General features: G+C 50.2%; 1 protein-coding gene across 1 annotated transcript in view; it reads right to left on the reverse strand.

The window, feature by feature from the left end:
- Positions 1 to 10,433: 10,433 nt before the first annotated feature.
- Positions 10,434 to 19,251, reverse strand: part of GPN1 (GPN-loop GTPase 1) — a 127,517-nt gene continuing 118,699 nt past the window's right edge. Inside the window, exon 17 of the mRNA XM_077812222.1 lies at positions 10,434 to 10,541. Coding sequence (XP_077668348.1) covers positions 10,434 to 10,541 — 108 coding nt within the window. The remainder of the gene's footprint in view (positions 10,542 to 19,251) is intronic.

Raw genomic sequence — 19,251 nt, forward strand, 5'->3', positions numbered from 1 at the left:
AAGAAAGGGAGGCTCACCTGAAATTAACCTACCCCAGCCTATGAGGACATGCTCAATTGAGATGTAATGACATTGACTTGGTGTGCGAAAGAAGAACATGGAATGGATTTTAACAACACTATTGAGCTGCTTGCGAATGATTTTGTGACTATACATACTGGTGACTTCCCTGGCAGCATGATTGACTGCCACTCTGTCCAGAGACTGGCTGGGCTCTGGGGTTAAAATCAGATCCTGGGTGTCGGGGAGAATAGATCCACCACTCGCCTGTCTCCCATTCTCCTCATCTTGCTCTTCCTCATCCACAATGTCCTCCTCATTGTTGTCTGAGGTGGCTCAGGACTCAGACTCCTGGGAGGTATCCATGCTGCATCTTGGGCTACTTTGTGGGTCACCACCGAGAATCGTATGTAACTCATGGTAAAAGCGGCATGTGTGTTGGGCATAGCCAGAAAGACTGTTCACCTCCCTTGTCTTCTGATACATTTGCCGAAGTTTTTATTTCCACATGTCCCTGCTGCGTGTCCCTGCTGTAGCCCTTCTCCTCCATGCCCCACGTGATCTTTGCAGTGACAGAATTTCTTCTGCTGGATCGGAGCTGTGTCTGCACAGAGTCTTCTCCCCACACAGCAATAAGATCAACCACATCCTGTGTACTCCAGACTGGAGCGCGTTCGGGGCATTGAGTCTCCATGATCAGCTGTGCTGGTGAGCTCTCCATGCTGATCAAACAGGAAATGAACATTCAAAAAGTTCCCACGGCTTTACCAGGGGAGGGGCTGCTTCTTTGTACCAGGATACCGTGCAGTAGAGTTGAAAACACTCCCCAGAGCGGTCACAGCAGAGCATTGTGGGACACCTTTGGGAGGCCAATTACTCAACGCAATGTCTGCACTACCTCTATGTTGACCTGTGAATATCGAATTAATTGCTATACCTCTCACGGAGGTGGAGTACAGAAGTAAACATTACAGGCGACTTAGGTCGGCGGAAGTAGTGTACACACATACATTATTAAGTTGTCTTATGGTGCCTTCTATCAACCTAACACTGTAGTGTAGACCAGGCCTTAGTCTCAATATTAATGGAGCATTTGAGAAGACAATGGTGCAGCCAAGTGCCAGTACATTTGCATCTAGCAATCAATGACCCAGTGGGCTTTGAACTTCCCTTCCTTTCCTTAGGGATGCTGAACAACAACCCTCAGGTCGCGATCAAAGGACTGGAACGGTATGAGGTGGGGAATAAGAGTTGGTTGCTGGAAGTTGTCAGGGCTCTCACCAGGAGTCTAAGGAAGGAGGTCAGACTATGCTTTAACCGTTATTTCTCTGTGCTACTCAAAGGACTTCCTGTGCTGTGTTCTAGGTAAATAATAAAGCCCACTATTTTGAGAATGCTGTTTGAATGTCACTGCAAATGCTGGGTCAGCTGAATTAATTCCTGAATAGTGTACAAATCTCCATCAGGAGCCTGTCTCAGTTGGACTAGCTGAACAGAGCATATGGTGTGAAGCAGGAGTGCTGAAGGCCCAAAGGGCCAGTCTAAGAAGGTGGTGAAGCTGTGTGGCTTATCCTGGAGGAAGAGTGAGGTGCCTAGGGAGGCTAGCACACTGAAGGGGTTTCCAAGGTGGAGTCATAATATCAATCCAGTGGATGATACCATGTTCTGAGGTTCCACCACTTAGCCCAGTTCTTAGTGGTTTCACTGGAATGTAGGGACCCTCACTGCCAGTTCAGCTTCTGTGCAGTTTTTTACTGCAACACTGCCCCCACACCCAGGTTTAACACTTAACCTCTGGTAATTGCAGGACAGAAAAAAGGATGTTTAATAAACTCTGTCATTAAACACCAGGGAGGGGAGAAGAAAGTCAAACACTGTCTAGAACTCTTCAAGCAGACTCTACACCACCAGAGTCCAACACTCCATCCTCTTTTCCCCTGGCATTTGGCATTCCTACCTGTGCTTAGCATGTGAGTTTCAGTTTAGGGTGACCCCCTCAAACAGGGCATGCTAAGTACAGTTCTGCTGCCCTTTACTCATACAATAAGAATAAGATTTCATTATCCCTGTATTCAATACTACAGTGAACGTAACCCAAATCCAGCCAAAATTATCTCTTTAGCAAAGCAGCTCCATCTGCTGAGTACCTAGGCAGCACAGTTGTGTCTATGCAAATACTGTATGCTCCGGAAGTCTTTTCCCCCTAGTTCATCACTAGATGTAGGGGGAGAGCTCATTCAGACCCTGCTTACACTCACATGCTCAGGATCTAATGCGTAGTTATCAATTTTAAAGCTGAAGGGTCCACCAAATCATCTAGTCCAGTGGTTCTCAAACTTTTGTACTGGTGAACCCTTTCACACAGAAAGCCTCTGAGTGTGACCCCTTCCTATAAATTAGAAACACTTCTTATATATTTAACACCATTATAAATGCTGGAGGCAAAGTGGGGTTTGGAGTGGAGGTTGACAGCTCGCAATACCCCATGTAAGAACCTTGTGACCCCCTGAGGGGTCCCGACCCTCAGTTTGAGAACCCCTGATCTAATCTGACCTCCTGGATATCACAGGCTACCAACACCACCCACATACTAAACCCAGCAATTAAAATTAAACCAAGTATTGCAGACCATAGGAGACTAGAATATTATGTGCCAAAGGGAGAGATAAGATTGGCAGTGACCTTTGTTTTTTTTTTTTTAGGGTGGGGGTTTGCCTTCCTCTGCAGTATGTGGGTGGGGGTCATGTGCCAGGATTATCTGGGTATATCTCACATAATCATTTCCCTGCCATTGCAGGCCCCTCAAGCATGGCACACCCTGGTCCCTCCTAGTCTATGCCTGTGGCACATTCGTCTCCTGTGAACTGTAATGCTTTGATCTCATTTTGGTTGTTGGGTTTAGTGTGAGGGTGCTCGGTGGTGAGGTCAGATTAGATGATCTGGTGGTGCCTTCTAGATTTAGACTCTATGACTCTCTAAACTCTCATGAAGCTGAATTAGATTGGTTTTATGTTTTGGAACCTGGTGCCTAGGGCTGTTTCTGCTGCTCTCAGTGGATATTCTCACTAACTTGTACAACAAGGGGTTGCCTCAGGCAGTTTGTTATTTCAATATCTGCTGTGAAAACACAAATGCAATAGGAGCAAGTGACTCTCTTCTAAAGTCATTTGTTTATAAGCTTGCACCTTGCACAGTCAGCTTCAGGACCCACCATTCTTAGTGATTTTCTTTAGATTTATTTGGACTGAAATTTCTCTATACTTCTGAAAATTTTGTTTCAATTTCCTGCAAAGACACACAACTGTACTCAGGACCAGAGTGAGGCTTAAATCTCTGGTGGTGGAGCTTCTGGCCCAGGGAATGGTCCCACAGCATTTGGGGCAGCTTGGAGAGGCTGGGATGAATTTTCCCACTCCCTTGGTCTCTTGGATTCTGCACCTGGCTTCTCAGATGTATCCCCATCACACAGCGTCACTTTGTGCAGGAACTTCAGCTCCTTGTGGAGCAGGGCTTTGCCCAACTTTGTCCGAGGAAAAAACAATCTCATGACACTGGAGAGAAAATATTAGTGAAAGAAGTGGGAGGCATATCAGCTCCATTTTGTGTGACACCAGCTATGAGGACAGTGGTTCTATAGCATCTCTCCTCGCACACATGGGGTTCAGTTAAGGCCTGGCTCATTATGGTAGCACCAAGTCCCTACTGCAGGAAGGAGCCTCAGAAATACTTTATAGTCTATAAAGGCCCCACTCAGAATTGCAAGGGGGGGAGCGGGGCGGGGTGCAATGCACTGAGCACTACAGACACACTGAGCAATGTTCCCTAGCTCAGTCTCAAATTCTCAATGCCAGCAGCTCTTTCAGGCAGCTATGTCCCTTAAGAAGGGTTCATCCATTCCACACTGCAGGGGGTGCCCCATGCTGCATCTCTGTGTTCCAGATTCAGCTTCACCCAATAGTCGGGCCACCCACTAAAGCAGTAATGAGACCCTGGGCACAACAAGGGAAAGGAACCGGGGAATGTTCTATCTGCTACCTATTTTTATTTAAAGAATCTAAAAACAGACCTACATGTACACTGAAACAAAGAGAATGGATGGTGTGACTCCAAAGGTGAATACACACAGCAGCAGCACCAGACGCGAGATGGCAGGGACTGAAATAGATACAGCAGCATTACCAGAAGTGGAGATCAATGCCTGATGGGTTTCTGCAACCCTCAATGCACGGAAGACTAGCTGGGGAGACTTGTAAAAGGTGAAGGTGAACAGACTAAATGGCTTGGGTTTCTGTAGGCTCTACCTAGCCTAGCTGCTGGGACTAGCATGGAAAGGGTAAACTCACAGACAGGAACTTGGAGCTGAAGCTCCCAGCCTTGTCTGACGATGTATGACAACTGGGATCCAGACACCAAACATGAGCAGAGCTCAGAAGCTGCACTCTCTACGTCACCATATCTTGCAACGCATAGGTTGCTGTATAACTCTAACAGGTGAGCCACAGAGACAGCAGAAACTGTGCTAAGATGCTATCAGCTGGGAATGATTCCTCCTGTCTGAGCTGCACAGACCTACTTCCTGTTGGGAAGCATGTTTTACTGTCACTACAGATGCGTTATTTGCTGGACTAGGAAAGCCCTCACTACTCACCGCAGTCTTCACTGGACGTAGCCCCTTTGTGATAGGTCACCAAGCTCCTCGTGCAGGTCTCACAGTCTGTTCTCCCATAATGCTCATTATAAGAACCCAGGGGGCAAGTGGCACATGTGACTGTATTCAGTGAGCTGTACAGCCCTGGGGAACAAGCAACTGTAAAACCATTAAAAGGAAAGAAGCAGTGACATTTAGGGTCAGAGACTCAGACTGAGGATTCCTATCAGAGTTAAAGATTAGAGTGATGGAGCCGGTGCAGGAAAGAGCATCTTATTAATGGATATCCCATGGCTCATCAAGAAAAGAAATGTTTGTGTGTACAACATTTTCCTACAGCCTCTATATACTTGTAATGAATTTTTACATGGTGTGTTTAAGAATAACTGCATCTTCATCTCCATTTCTAGACATTAGTATAACAAAAGTGGCTCCAGTGTGAAGTCTGTGATAGGAACAATCCCCAGTGACGATTATGCCCCACTGATGGGTGGAAAGATTTCTGACAATTGACTTACTGCAACAGTTGGAACACCCGTCTGTAGTGTTACTTTTACCAAACCCTGGCTTACAATGATCCACCTTATAGGCCAGAAGTGACCCAACTTTGTAGTGCAAAGGAGGCAGATTCCCCTCACGGATCTGAAACTCATTCAGCACCTCGATGGAGCGATGAATTCTCTCATAGGCCTGTGAGGAGTCAAGAAAACAATTAGCAGTATTCGCCAGGTCAATAACATCTATATTTCCCACTTCCCCCCGGCTCCCAGCCCACCAACCACAGAGATAAAAAAACAGTATGCTGCCCTGGCAATGAGGGATGAAGAATCTCCCCCAAAGATGGAGGAGGAGATGCCATGTAGTCCCAAGACTGAGAGGATCATGGACCCCACACCCAAGAGAAAACCAAGGATGGTGGTGATTGGTGACTCCCTTCTAATGGGAAAGGAGGCATCCATCTGCCAGCCCACCAGATGTGCTGTCTGCCAGGGGCCCGTATCTGAAAGATTACAGAAGCATTGCTGAGGCTCATGCAGCTGTCTTGCCACTACTCCATGCTCCTTATCCATGTGGGCACCAATGATACTGCAAGGTATGACCCTGAGCAGATCAGAAATGACTACAGGGCTCTGGGAGTGATGGTGAAGGAGCTGGGGGCACAGGTGGTGTTCTCATCTATCCTTCCAGTCAATGGTAGGGGCCCAGGCAATGACAGACACATCCTGGAGGTGACTGCATGGCTGTGCAGATGGTGTCAACAGGACAGCTTTGGCTTCCTCCACCATGTGATGTTGTTCTGAGAAGAAGGATGCTGAGTAGAGATGGGGTTCTCCTATCAAGAAAGGGGAAGAGTATCTTTGGATACAGACTGGCTAATCTAGTGAGGAAGGCTTTAAACTAGGTTAGATGGGGCAGGAGACAAAAGCCCATAGATAGGTCCAAAACATAGAGACCTGGGTGAAGGGTCAGAATCTGGGAGGAACATGGGCAATCATAGCAGGGAAAAGGAGACAGGAGGGAATATAGAGGGGAAATTGAATGAACATCTTAGATGTCTGTATACTAAGGCAAGAAATAGGAGGAATAAGCAGGAAGAACTAAAAATACTAGTGAATAATCACAATTATTACATAATTGGCATCACAGAGTCTTGGTGGGATAATTCACATGACTGGAATATTGGTATAGAAGAAGCTTGTTCAGAAAAGGCAGGCAGGGAAAAATGGGAGGTGTTTGGTGTTACCTTCTATATCAAAAATGTATACGCTTGCACTGAGGTTGAGATAGAAGCAGGAAGCAGAACAGTTGAAAGTCTTTGGATAAAGGATAAAAGGGGTTTAAAAAGGATGATGTCATGGCAAGGGGTCTACTATATACCACCTAACTATGGAGAAGAGATGGATGAGAGTTTTTTTAAAAACCAACAACAAATCATCCAAAGCACATAATTTGGTGGTGATGGGGAACTTCAACTACTCAGAAATCTGCTGGGAAAATAATACAGCAGAGTAATGATTATTCAACCAGTTCTTGGAATGCATTGGAAATAATGTTTTATTGCAGAAGGTGGAGAAAGTGACTAGGGAAGAAGGTGTTCTAGATTTGATTCTAACAAACCATGATGTGAATTTGAAGGCAGAAGGCAGCTTGAGTGAAAATGACCATGAAATGATGAGTTCTAGATGCTAAGGAATGGTAGGAGAGAAGACAGCAGAGTAAAGACAATGGACTTCAAGAAAGCACACGTTAGTAAACTCAGGGAATTGGTAGGTAAGATACCATGGGAAGCAAGTCTAGGGGAAAAGGAGTCAGAGGAGTTGGCAGTTTTTTAAAGAGATGTTATTAAGGGCACAAGAGCAAACTATCCCAATGCATCAAAAACACAGGACGTGTGGTAAGAAACCTCCTGGCTTAACCAGGACATCTTCAATCATAGAATCAAAGAATATTAGGGTTGGAAGAGACCTCAGGAGGTCATCCAGTCCAATCCCCTACTCAAAGCAGAACCAACACCAACTAAATCATCCCAGCCAGGGCTTTGTCAAGCCAGGTCTTAAAAACCTCTAAGAATGGAGATTCCACCACCTCCCTGGGGAACCCATTCCAGTGCTTCACCACCCTCCTAGTGAAATAGTGTTTCCTAATATCCAACCTAGACCTCCCCCATGGCAACTTGAGACCAGTGCTCCTTGTTCTATCATCTGCCACCACTGAGAACAGCCTAGCTCCATCCTCTTTGGAACCCCACTTCAGGTAGTTGAAGGCTGCTATCAAATCCCCCCTCACTCTTCTTTTCTGCAGACTAAACCCCAGTTCCCTTAGCCTCTCCTCATAAATCATGTGCCCCAGCCCTCTAATCATTTTCGTTGCCCTCTGCTGGACTCTCTCCAATTTGTCCACATCCATTCTGTGGTGGAGGGACCAAAACTGGACACAATACTCCAGGTGTGGCCTCACAAGTGTCAAATAGAGGGGAATAATCCCTTCCCTCGATCTGCTGGCAATGCTCCTGCTAATACAGCCCAATATGCCTTCGGCCTTCTTGGCAATGAGGGCACACTGCTGACTCATATCCAGCTTCTCGTCCACTGTAATCCCCAGGTCCTTTTCTGCAGAACAGCTGCTTAGCCAGTCGGTCCCCAGCTAATGACCTGAAACTCAAAAAAGAGTCATACAAAAAGTGGAAACTAGGTCAAATTATGAAGGATTCATAAAAAAAAAAAAAAGACAACTCAAGTATATAGAGGAAAAATTAGAAGGACCAAGGCACAAAATGAGACTAAACTAGCTAGGGACATAAAGGGTAACATGAAAACATTTTACAAATGCATTAGAAGTGAGAGGAAGACCAAGGACAGGATAGGCCCATTACTCAATGAGAAGAAAATAACAGAAATCGCAGCAAAGGCCAAAGTGTAAAATGCGTTTTTTGGTTTCGGAGAGACAAGGTGAGTGAAGTAATATCTTTTATTGGACCAACTTCTATTAGTGAGAGAGACAAGCTTTTGAGCCACACAGGGCTCTTTTTCAGGTCTGGGAAAGGTATTCCCAGCATCTCAGCTAAATGCAAGGTGGAACAGATTGTTTAGTATAAGTAGTTAGCACATATTGTATAAGGGACCATTCAAAGTACAGTGGCCAATTAACACCTCTGCAGTCATAAGACAAAAAGAGGGGGCTCGTGGGTTACAGATTGTTGTAATAAACCATAAATCCAGTGTCTCTGTTCAGTCCATGATTTTTAGTGACTAGCAGATTAATGAATTTAAGCTCCCAGGCTCATTTTTTGAAAGTCTTGTGCAGATTTCCTTTGAGGACTGATATGTCAGATACAGATTGATTGTTTTGTGAAAAGTGTTCACCTCCAGATAAGGTGATAGGAACAAAGAAGTAGAGCATACTTACAAGATGGGGAACTCAGTGACTGAGAAAGATTTGGGGGTCATGGTGGACCATCAGCTGAACATGAGCTCCCAGTGTGACGCTGGGGCCAAAAGAGCTAATGCAATCATAGGATGTATAAACAGGGAGATTTTGAGTAGTGGAGGAAGGTTATTTTACCTCTGTATCCTGTGTCTAGTTCTGGTGCCCACAATTCGAGAAGGAGGTTGATAAATTGGAGAGGGTTCAGAAAAGAGCCATGAGAATGAATAAAGGATTATATAACATGCCTCATAATGATAGGCTTAAAGAGGTCAATCTATTTAGCTTAACAAAGAAAAAGTTAAGGGGTGACTTGATTACAGTCTAAAACCATTTACACATTTCACAATGCACTTTTCAGACTAGCAGAGAAATATCTAACACGATCCAATGGCTGGAAGATGACACTAGACAAATTCACATTGGAAATAAGGCATACACTTTTTACAATTGAGGATAATTAACCATTGAAACAATTTACCAACGATCATGAAGGAGTCTCCGTTATTGACAATTTTTAGATCAAGACTGGAACATTTTCTGCAAGATATGCTCTCGGAATTATTTTGGGGATTTCTCTGGCCTTTCTTTACAGAAAGTCAGACTAGATGATCACAATGGCTCCTTCTTGCCTTGGAATCTGTGAACGATCAGCAACCTGGGACACTGCCCCAGCTTTCCAGCCATAATGATCTGTAATTCCTCTATAGTGTGTTTAGTCAGTTAAGTAGACAATTTTGCTTTCTGAGCTAGGACTCTGATACTGATTTGGAATCTGGTACCAATTACAGCAGATACATCACCTCTTTAGAGCGATCCTTGATGTCTTGTTCACAGTTTTTGCTCATGCTTTCTGGCGGGCAATGAATTTCCCACATGACTCCATAAGGAAACACTGTGGTGAAATAACAAAGCAAACACGGTCACTGACAGCTCCTGCACTGTCTCATAGTATTTATCCATCCATCCTTGTATGTTAGCATTTCGCAACTGTAAATGGCTACTGATGTCCAGATCATTCCAGACACTGTACACAATCCACAAAGCATAGCTACAAAGAAGTTGCTGTCATTTCTGAGAAGCATCTGTATGCCTCAGTATGTCTCTGAATTCAGGCTTGGCTCTGGGTTCTCGCCTTGATTCCATCCTGGACACTGGGAATTGACTTTTCTCTCAGAAACAAGACAAATAAACCTGTTACTTGCATCCATATTCAACAGTACTGGGTTTAAGGGGGAAGAAAGTAGCATGCTCCCGTCTGAAAACAATATGCAATGTCTGAATGTATAATTCCCAGACATTTCCGAGCCTCCTGCAGACAGCTGCAATCCTGAAGTCAGCCTTCGCCAGATGCTGTAACCCAGGCTTCTCCAATAAATGCTAGTTTAGTAAGTTGACGACATAAACTGTTTGGGCCAAACTCTCTTCTTGCTTACCCAGTCATAACTCTCTTGATGTCAGCAGAGTTACACCTGACTTATGCCACTGCAAGAGGAAAGGGGCCCTTGTGTTATTTTGTTACCTGATCAGTATTGCAGCAGCTTGAAGCCTGGTTTGTAGTCTGATCTTGGGCTTCCACCACCTTATTCATGTCACCTTTGGTGAGGGGCTTTGGCTGTCTGAAGGAAGCTTGGAAATGCAAACTGTGATTAAATACATGTCCAGAGGCAATGGTGATGAGAAGGGCCAGCAAGGTCATGGGTGTAATTTCCTATCCGTAAACACATTAAGGATTAGTAACAAGCTCTGCTCTTACTCAGCACAGTCATCCGCACTTCAGAGTGGTTCCTTTCCTGCGAGGGCCAGATGCACTCAGTGTATTTTTCAAAGACCTCACAGCTGAGGTTCCTCACTAGCCTATTCAGATGCTCCAGAAAGCTGTGGATGTAGATGCTGTTGGTTGCTGAGCTGCAGAGAGGAGAGTAAAAGGCAGACCGGAACTCCACACTCCTGTCTGGCCTGTGATAAGCTAAAGGGAAAGGACAGGGTTAACTCTATTAAACACTCAATTTGCATACAGTTTGCTAATCCCCATAGTGCTGCACAAGCAGCATCCTCCTCATCTATCCTGTGGGGAAGCTAATCCCTTTAGGGTATGTCTACACTGTGATAAAAGACCTACAGCATGGCCACAGCTGGCCCAGGTCAGATGACTCAGGTTTATGGGGCTTGGTCGTGCGGGCTATAAAACTGCAGTGTAGATGTTCGGGCTCAGGCAGGAGTCTGAGATCTGACACCCAGCAAGGGGGTAGAGTCTCAGAGCATGGGCTACAGCCCAAGCCCAGACATCTACATTTTAGCCCTCCAGCCCAAGCCCTAGAAACCCAGTGACCCAGGCTCTGAGACTTGGTGCCATTCCCTGTAGCTAGGACATTGACTCGGGGAGGCAGACTGAGGTTTGCCTTCATAAGTTCATGTACTTAGTGAAAAACGCAGGTTCAATCAGAAGCTTTTTAAAACTATTTTTATGAAATAAGAAGAAATAAAATGCATGTTTATGTGATCGTTCAGCATAGCAAATATTCAAGCATGCACAAAAATTCAAAGATTCAGAAATATAAAAGTATAGATCTGAACATGAAAGTGCTGTGTGACGTAAAGCCTGTTCATGACACTAAAGTTTAAGTCTTCTTGGATAATAGTGCCTTCATTCCTCCACAAAGACATGCAAGGTTCAGTTTTCAAGTCAGATCACTTTCATATGACAGGAGAATTGTTTCTCTTTCTTTCATGGGTCATGCTCATCCTCAGGTGTGATAAAATTATTTTCAAATAAGAAAAGGATTTCTCACATGTTGCAGTTGATGCTCGAAACAACAAGACCACTACCGACATTTCAAAAATATATGGGAAAGCCTCATTTAAGTCCTTGGCAGCACCTAGAACTTCTTCAAATTCTTTGCAATTTTTTTTTAACTATCAGTGGTTTAAATTCACCCATTTGGGAGGGGGGAAGAGGGGGAGGAAGATGGCTGCCTAGTCCCAGACTTCTCACTCCCCATATATCAAGTCATCTCTAATAATTACTTTCCTAGCCCACTGCCAATAATTTTCTGTCATAAAAGTTTAAATTAAACCCCTGGATAAACTTCAAACTGTTGACTATGGATTCCAATGACAAAATGAGGGGCAACAAAAGACCTAAGCCTGAATCATCTGAGCAGCTGAAGTGGGAGAATGCAAGGCCACAGCAGAACCTAACCCAGGATATTGCAGCACTGAAAGAATTCCTCACAGACTGACTAGATTAAATATTGAAAGATATTCATGGCCTCTCTAAAGATATATGTAATGTAAAATCCTGAATGGTTCATTTGGAAAATGAGCTACAAAAGACTAACATTGAAACAGTGAAATTAAAGAAGAAACTGACTCCTTAAAGCTCAGATTAGACAAACTGGAAGAAAATCAGGGTAATTTAAAAAACAGATCTTGAAAAAACAACTTTTGCCACTTGGGCACTGCTGAGGGCTTTGAGAGGATGGATATTATCATCTTTCTTCAGAAGCTTCCCCTGACCTACTTAAATTGGACCCCAGCTGCTCCCATTAGCTATTGAAAGGGCTCATTGAATGCCTGGTACTAGAAAGCAGGTACGGGGTAGGGGCCCAATTGAAAGATCCGGTGGGCCTGGGGTAGAGGGTGGGCGGGGTGCGCCCTCACGCAGGGCTTGGTTGAGATAAGCCCGAGCAGCGGGCGTCAAGGCGGCCTTCACCTCCTGAAGTAAGCGCCGGGGGGTACGAGGTCTGGAGAGCCCCATGCGCCCAGTGAGCGTCAGGGGATCCAGGCAGTCTCCCCAGTCATAGTCCAGGAGGTCTCCGATTCTCGTGACTTCCGCCAGGACCAAACTCTGGCGCACCGAACAGGACTCCGCTGCCTGCACACGGAGCTGGGGGTTGTGTAGCAGGGGCTCCGCGAGGAGATCTGCTCCCACGGTGGCCGCCACGGACCTGGTCGATGAAAGCAGTTTCCAGGTCCGGAGGAGGTCCTGGTAGAAGACCGGCAGCCCGGAGAGGTCTTGCGGAAAACCTCTCGGACAGAGATAAAAGAGCTGCCGGTCGTATCGGAGCCCTTGGAAGCGGCGCAGGAAGGCGTGCGCCAATATGCTCCATGTTGAACTACCTGCACTATAAAGGAGCCTCTGCAGGGTCTGGAGGTGGAAGACACAGACCTGAGTGTGCAGACACTTCAGGCCCTGCCCTCCTTCCTTCAGGGGTAGATGAAGAACCCCAACAGGGGCCCAGTGCATTCCTGACGAAAAGAACTCTAGAATCGATGTCCAGAGGTCGGTCAGGAAACCCGGGGCTGGGACCAGGATGTTGAGCCGGTACCAGAGCGCGGACAGGACTAGTTAGTTAAGCACCAGTGCTCTCCCTCGGAGGGAGAGACATCGGAGTAGCCTCGTCCATTTCCGGAGCCGCTCTATCACCCCGCCTTCTAAATTTTGCCAGTTCTCCAGCGGAGAAGGGTGCGTGGCAGAAAGGTAAACGCCTAGGTAGAGCAGTGGATCCGCGCTCCACCGGATGGTCTGAAGCGCAGGTGGGAGGGAGCTCACCTGCCGCCAGTCCCCCACCGCCAAGCCAGAGCTCTTGACCCAGTTGGCTTGGGCGGAGGAGGCTGCCGAATAGATGGCCTGGCAAGCCTCCACCCGTGCCAAGTCGCCTGGGTCCTGGACCACAAGGAGCACGTCATCAGTGTACGCCGACAGGACCAGCCGCAGCTCTGGCTCCCGCAGCACCAACCCCGTCAACCTCCTGCAGAGGAGACAGAGGAAGGGCTCGATCGCCAGAGCGTACAGCTGGCCCGAGAGGGGGCACCCCTGCCGTACTCCTCGCCCGAAGCTGACCGGTTCGGTCAGGGTCCAGTTGAGCCTAACCAGACACTCTGCGGAAGTGTACAGCACCTGGAGAAAACTCACAAACTGAGGTCCGAATCCAAACGCCTGCAGAGTGCCCAGGAGGTACCCATCGTCCACTCTATTGAACGCCTTCTCCTGATCAAGAGACAGGAGGGCGAACGACATACTGTCTCTACGCCTGAGTTCCAAAAGATCTCAGACTAGAAATAGGTTGTCAAAAATGCTGTGACCCGGGACAGTACAGGTCTGGTCTGGGTGGATCACGTCGGCCATCATGGACCCTAGCCGCAGCGAGATTGCTTTCGCTACGATTTTGTAATCCGTGCTAAGGAGCAAGACGGGACACCAATTTCGTAATTCGTGGAGGTCCCCCTTCTTCGGCAACAAGGCGAGCACCGCTCGCCTACATGAAAGAGGGAGGACCCCGCCCTGCAAAGACTCAGCCCAGACAGTGGCTAGGTCTGGGCCAAGAATGTCCCAGAATGCGCGGTAGAACTCCATGGTCAGCCCGTCCATGCCTGGAGATTTATTGGTGGGCATGCGACGGAGGGCTTCCGAGAACTTGGCCAGGGTGAGAGGCAGCTCTAGTCGGTCTCGGTAGCCCACACTAACCATGGGGAGTTCCTCCCAGAGCACCCTGCAAGCGCCAGGATCAGTCGGATCCAGGGAGAAAAGGCTTGTGTAGAAGTCACGGGCCCTCCCACACATCTCCACCGGATCCGTGAGGGGGGTGCCGTCTTCTGCTAGAAGGCAGATGACGTGTTTCTTGGCCCCCCTCATTTTCTCCAGGGCGTAGAAGAAACGGGAGCCGCGATCCATCTCCCGAAGGAGGCGGATGCGGGATCGAACAAAGGCATCTCGGGCCCGATGGTCCTCAAGGGCCTGGAGCTCCTCCCGCTTGTCCCGGCACACTCCGCAGAGGAACGGGTCCTCGGGGCTGGCGGCCAGATGCCTCTCCATCTCTAAGACATCCCGTTCCAACTGCTCTATCGCTGCATTTCTCTGTCGGCTGGTGCCCCAGGTGTAGTCACGGCAGAAGAGCTTGGCGCGCACCTTCCCTCCATTCCACCATCACCACGCCGAGGGAAAGACGTGCCGCTGCTCTCGCCAGGCCAGCCAAAACTCCTGGAAGGACGTCACAAAGCCCCCATCCTCCAACAGGCTGTTGTTAAAGTGCCAATAGGCCGGTCCCGGCCTCTCTGCACGGAGGGAGGCTGTTATGGTGGCTAGATGATGGTCAGAGAATGGGGCCGGCCGAATGTTGGAGGAGTGGGCCTGTGAAAGATGGAAACGGGATAAATAAATACGGTCCAACCTAGAGTGGTGTGACCGATGGGCCTCCACCCGGACATAGGTGAACGTGGAAGTGTCATCTGGGTGGTGGTCACACCAGACGTCCACTAGGGAGTGATGTTTGACTATTTCTCGGAGAATGTTCGCAGCGGCCGGGCTCAGCTTGGCCCCTGAGCGGGCCTGTTCCTCGAGGGTGGTGTTAAAGTCCCCTCCCAGGACTAAGCACTCATGAGAATCTAAGGTGCCGAGGAAGTTGGACACCCGCTGATAGAATTGCGGCCGCTTCGGGCTCGTTGTCGGGGCATAGATGTTAACAAGGTTGACCACGAGCCCCTCCATACAGACTCAGAGATGCAGCAGGTGGCCTGGCACGGCCTCAGTGACCCCTAGCACCTCGGGCCATAGATTGGGGGAGAACAGGGTCGCCACTCCAGCTTGTCGAATCGTGAAGTGGCTGAAGTAGACCCCGTCCCCCCACTCCAGCCACCAGCTGTCCTCGGCGGTCGGATCCATATGGGTCTCCTGCAGAAAAACCACAGAGTACCCCCCTTCCCGAAGGTAAGAGAGCACCTGGGACTTGCGGAGAGCCATCCTACAGCCCCTGGTGTTCAAAGTTGCAATAATGAGGGGCGTCATGCGGAGGGCTGGGGGGGGTGGGGGTTCCTTGTTGGCGGGGGTGTTCGCAGCCCCCAGCGGGTCATGCAACAATCCGTGACCCATCCTGTAAATGAGTAAATCGTCACGGAAGCTGCGGGCCCGCCCGTAGGCCGTGGCACCGTGCCTTCCTTTCCCTTTACCCTCCTTTATAAGGGCCCTTGTGGCCTGGAGGATGTGATCAAAGTCCCCACATAGCTGGAGAGCTAGCTGTACCCTGTTGCGGGAGCCACGGATGTCTTCTAAAAAACTGTCGCAACGCTTTTCGCAGCTCATGGGGCGGTGGGGTTGCGATTTCCGGGTTATTCCCTGGTGGGGCTCTTGGTGCAACCTCGTGGTCTGCTGAGGCAGGCAGGCAGGGTGCAGACCACCGACGGGGCGTCTGACAGGCTAAAGTTATTAGGTCCGTCTCAAGCCTTGGGTTAGAAGAGGATGGCGGAGGGAAAACTGCAGCTCCTAAGGGTCGCGGCAGGAAAATGCAAAGGCTGCTCCTTGGGGGGGATCCGCAAAAACCGGGAAAGAAACAACCCCAGGGGCGGCAATAGCATTTCAGGAGGAGGTGGACTGGGCAGGGACAGGGTGGGGGTGGGGGCGGGGGCAGAGGCTCTGGGCTTCGGGAGGCAAGCAGCTGAGAGGTGGTGCCTCCTGAACAGATTTGAGGGTTAAGGGGGTGGGGAGGGGGCTCCCAGTGATGCTAGGCACAGCCTCTGTGGTGGATTTGGCAGCCATGGCTTCAGGTGGTGGACCACCTTCTGCAGGGTGCTCGCCCAGGAAGGCAGTTAGGGGGAGGGAGCATGGGGAAAGGGGGACTGGGGTAAAGTTGCCCAGATCGAGGCCAGCCGGCAGTAGGTCATTCTCTCCCTGGGTGACCGGGGTCAAACCTAGGGCCTCGATCTCCTCATATATGGAGGAAAGATCGTCTTCTGCCACCCCGGGGGACTCCCCTCTGGCGCCCGCTACAACGGTCGCTTGGGGGTTCGCAAGGGGTTTGGGTGATATTCGGGCAGAAGGGGCTTCGTAGGGGTCTCGGAGGGGAGGGTCTCCTGTGGAGGGGAGATTCTACCTTCCAGTGCTATTTTGTCTTCCCCTCCTGCCACCGGCGGATGGATCTCTCTCGTGGGCATAGCGGAAGGCTCAGTGTCAGTGCCTCCCTTCCTGGTCTTCCGGGGGGCCTCCGCATCGGATGGGTGCAGCAGAGCTCGAGCCTTCTGCTTGCCTCGCTTTCCCTGGACTAGGGTCCAGCCCTCCATAGCATCGTCTGGGGACTGGTTAGCAGGGGTCATGTCGGGGGGCAGAGGCGATGGTTCAGAGGCTCGGGGGGGTAATGGTGAGGCAACATGAAGGGGAGGCGGTTCTCCTTGGGGCAGGCCCTCTCCTATGCCCGGTAATATCTTTGCTGCACCCTCCTCCATAGGCTCTGCTGGATTGTTAACAGCAAGGGCGGGGCTCCCTCGCTCGTCTGGGCATTGTAGGGGAGCTGTCTCTTGGGCCCGGGCAGGAGCAGCAGTGGATCAAGCAGGAAGAGAGGTGGTTTCAGATGTCGGGCAGCCAGGGGCGCCGGCAATGACGAAGCCGATGTTCTGCCGGGTCTCAGGGGTCTCAGGTGCCCCTCCCTGCCGGGCCAAGGGGCAGTCTCTTTGGACATGCCCCGCTGATCGGCAGAGATAGCACCGGGCCTCTCCTGTGGAATAGCAGACCCGATAGCAGGCTCCCTGGTAGGGGACTAGGAAGGACCCCTCGAGCGCCTCTCCGGCACATGCTGCCGCCGGCGGTAGAAGCTGCACTTGCCGGCGGAATGAAAGGACGTGACGGAGGGTGGGGTCCTTGCAGCCCAACGGGAGAGGGCTGATGACAGAAACGGGTTTCCCCAGGGTGGAGAGAGTGGGTAACAGGGCGGCATTGGTTAGAAAAGGAGGGACAGAGGTCAGGACTAGGCGGACGTCCAGGTCTTCTAGCGGCTCCAGGGGGACAAACACCCCACCGCCAGGCCCTTCTCCACCACCTCCTGGGCAGCAGCCTCCGATGCTAAGAAAAAGACGACCTTCCCATACATTTTGGAGGCCGCCACAATAGCCGTGGGTCCTACCACCCTCGCCAACGCCTGCACGTATGTCTCCATGTGGGGCGAGGTGGGCCCCAGGAGGCAACGGACGCCATGCTTCCTGGTCATGGTGGGAAAGGGGCCTCGGCCTCTATTGATGGTAGTGGAGGCGGTGGGTGGGCGAGATGACGAGGCGGCAGGTGGGGGGGGCAGCTGCCACTGCCCGGGCATACGCCCTGGGGGCCGGGGAGGGACGCTCACAGAGCTGGTGGAGGGAACAACGGGGAGGGACGCCATGGTCGATGATGAGGCCACAGCAGTGGGTCAGCCTCTGCCATGGAGGGCTTGGTGGTTGTGGCGGGGCCCTTCCTCTTCTTCACACCCTGGCCTTTCCGGCTAACTGGGGGGGCTTTCCTAGAATCTGGGGGGGGGCGGTGGGCGTAGCAGTGGTAATAGTCGCCCCGGTGCCTCCGGCTGCCAATGCCCCAGTGGGGGCGGTGGCAGGTGTTTTGGCAGCAGTGGTGGGGAGGGGGGCTTGGGGGTTGGGCAGGGGGGTAGGTGGAGGAGGGGCAACTGAGGTTGTTAGAGGGGCCTCACCCCTCTCATTCCCTGCCATCGTGAGCAGGGAGAGACGGGGAGACACCAGAAGGAGGAGGGGGGAGGGGGAAGCAGATTAACCACTTCTCCCTGTTGGGCTGCAGGCGGGGGAGGGGGGGGGGCAAATGGGTCGGATTGGACAGGGAAGGAAACAGGAGTTGGGGTCAGGTAGTAGGGGCAAACTGTGGGGTGGGCAGTCCGGGGGGAACACGGACCCACGCGCATTTTCCAAAGAGTCTCGTTTGGTCGGCTGTTGTGTCTGGTCCGGATGATGGAATTCAAAGCAAGCAGTTGAGGCTAGAGGCAGATGGCAGGTTGCCAGCAGGAACGGACGGCGGGGGGCCGTGACGGTTGCAGTAGTGTTGGGGGGGCACCGATGGATCGGGGGGCAGCTTCGTGCCACACCCCCTGTGCCCCTACAAACGCAGTTAAGACACAGTCAAACTCCCCCCACACGAGAGTACAGTTCAAAAGTTACTCAGTCTTACGGCCCCCTCCACGATGATTTGTAGCTTCCCTGGGCGATGTCTCTGTCAGCTGTCTTCTCTCCCGGTCTTTGTGGAGCATTCCAAAAATGCCAAGCAAAGATAAGAAAATGATTAATTGCGGGTCCACAAACAAATAGCAAAACGGTTGGGTCTGGGGGCGTCCACTCCCCTCCTCCGGGGAGCGGGTCGGCAGTCCTCCCCCCTCCTCCAGAGGTTGCAGCTGAAGCAATAGCAGCGTCTGAGGGCAGGCGTGGGGGGGCTGGCAGGCAAGCTGGCAGCTGACCAGCACTCGAACGGCAGCAAAAAAAAAAAAACAGAAAAAAAAAAAAAAAAAAAAAAAGAAGAAAAAAGCATCTGGCCCAGTCAGGGCGGGAACTAAAGCAGGGGCAAAAAGCAAGGAAAGCCCAGGCCAGAGGGTAGCAGGAGAGTGTTAGAAGAGAGTCTTATTCCCTGTATAGAGAAGAAAGTTTGCTATAAATTAATTAAAGAACCTGAAGCCAGTCACATGATAAAAACTCCCTGCTTCAATCAGACAAGAAGAGGAGTTGAAGCAGAGTGGATTAGCGTTAGAGCAGAGGGCAGTTTGGAGAAGTTGAAGCAGAGTGGATTGGCATTGGAGCAGAGAGCAGTTTGGAGGAGTTGAAGCAGAGTGGATTGGCGTTGGAGCAGAGAGCAGTTTGGAGGAGTTGAAGCAGAGTGGATTGGCGTTGGAGCAGAGAGCAGTTTGGAGGAGTTGAAGCAGAGTGGA

Source organism: Eretmochelys imbricata, chromosome 3, assembly GCF_965152235.1.
Source record: "Eretmochelys imbricata isolate rEreImb1 chromosome 3, rEreImb1.hap1, whole genome shotgun sequence".
NCBI classification, from domain to species: domain Eukaryota; kingdom Metazoa; phylum Chordata; order Testudines; family Cheloniidae; genus Eretmochelys; species Eretmochelys imbricata.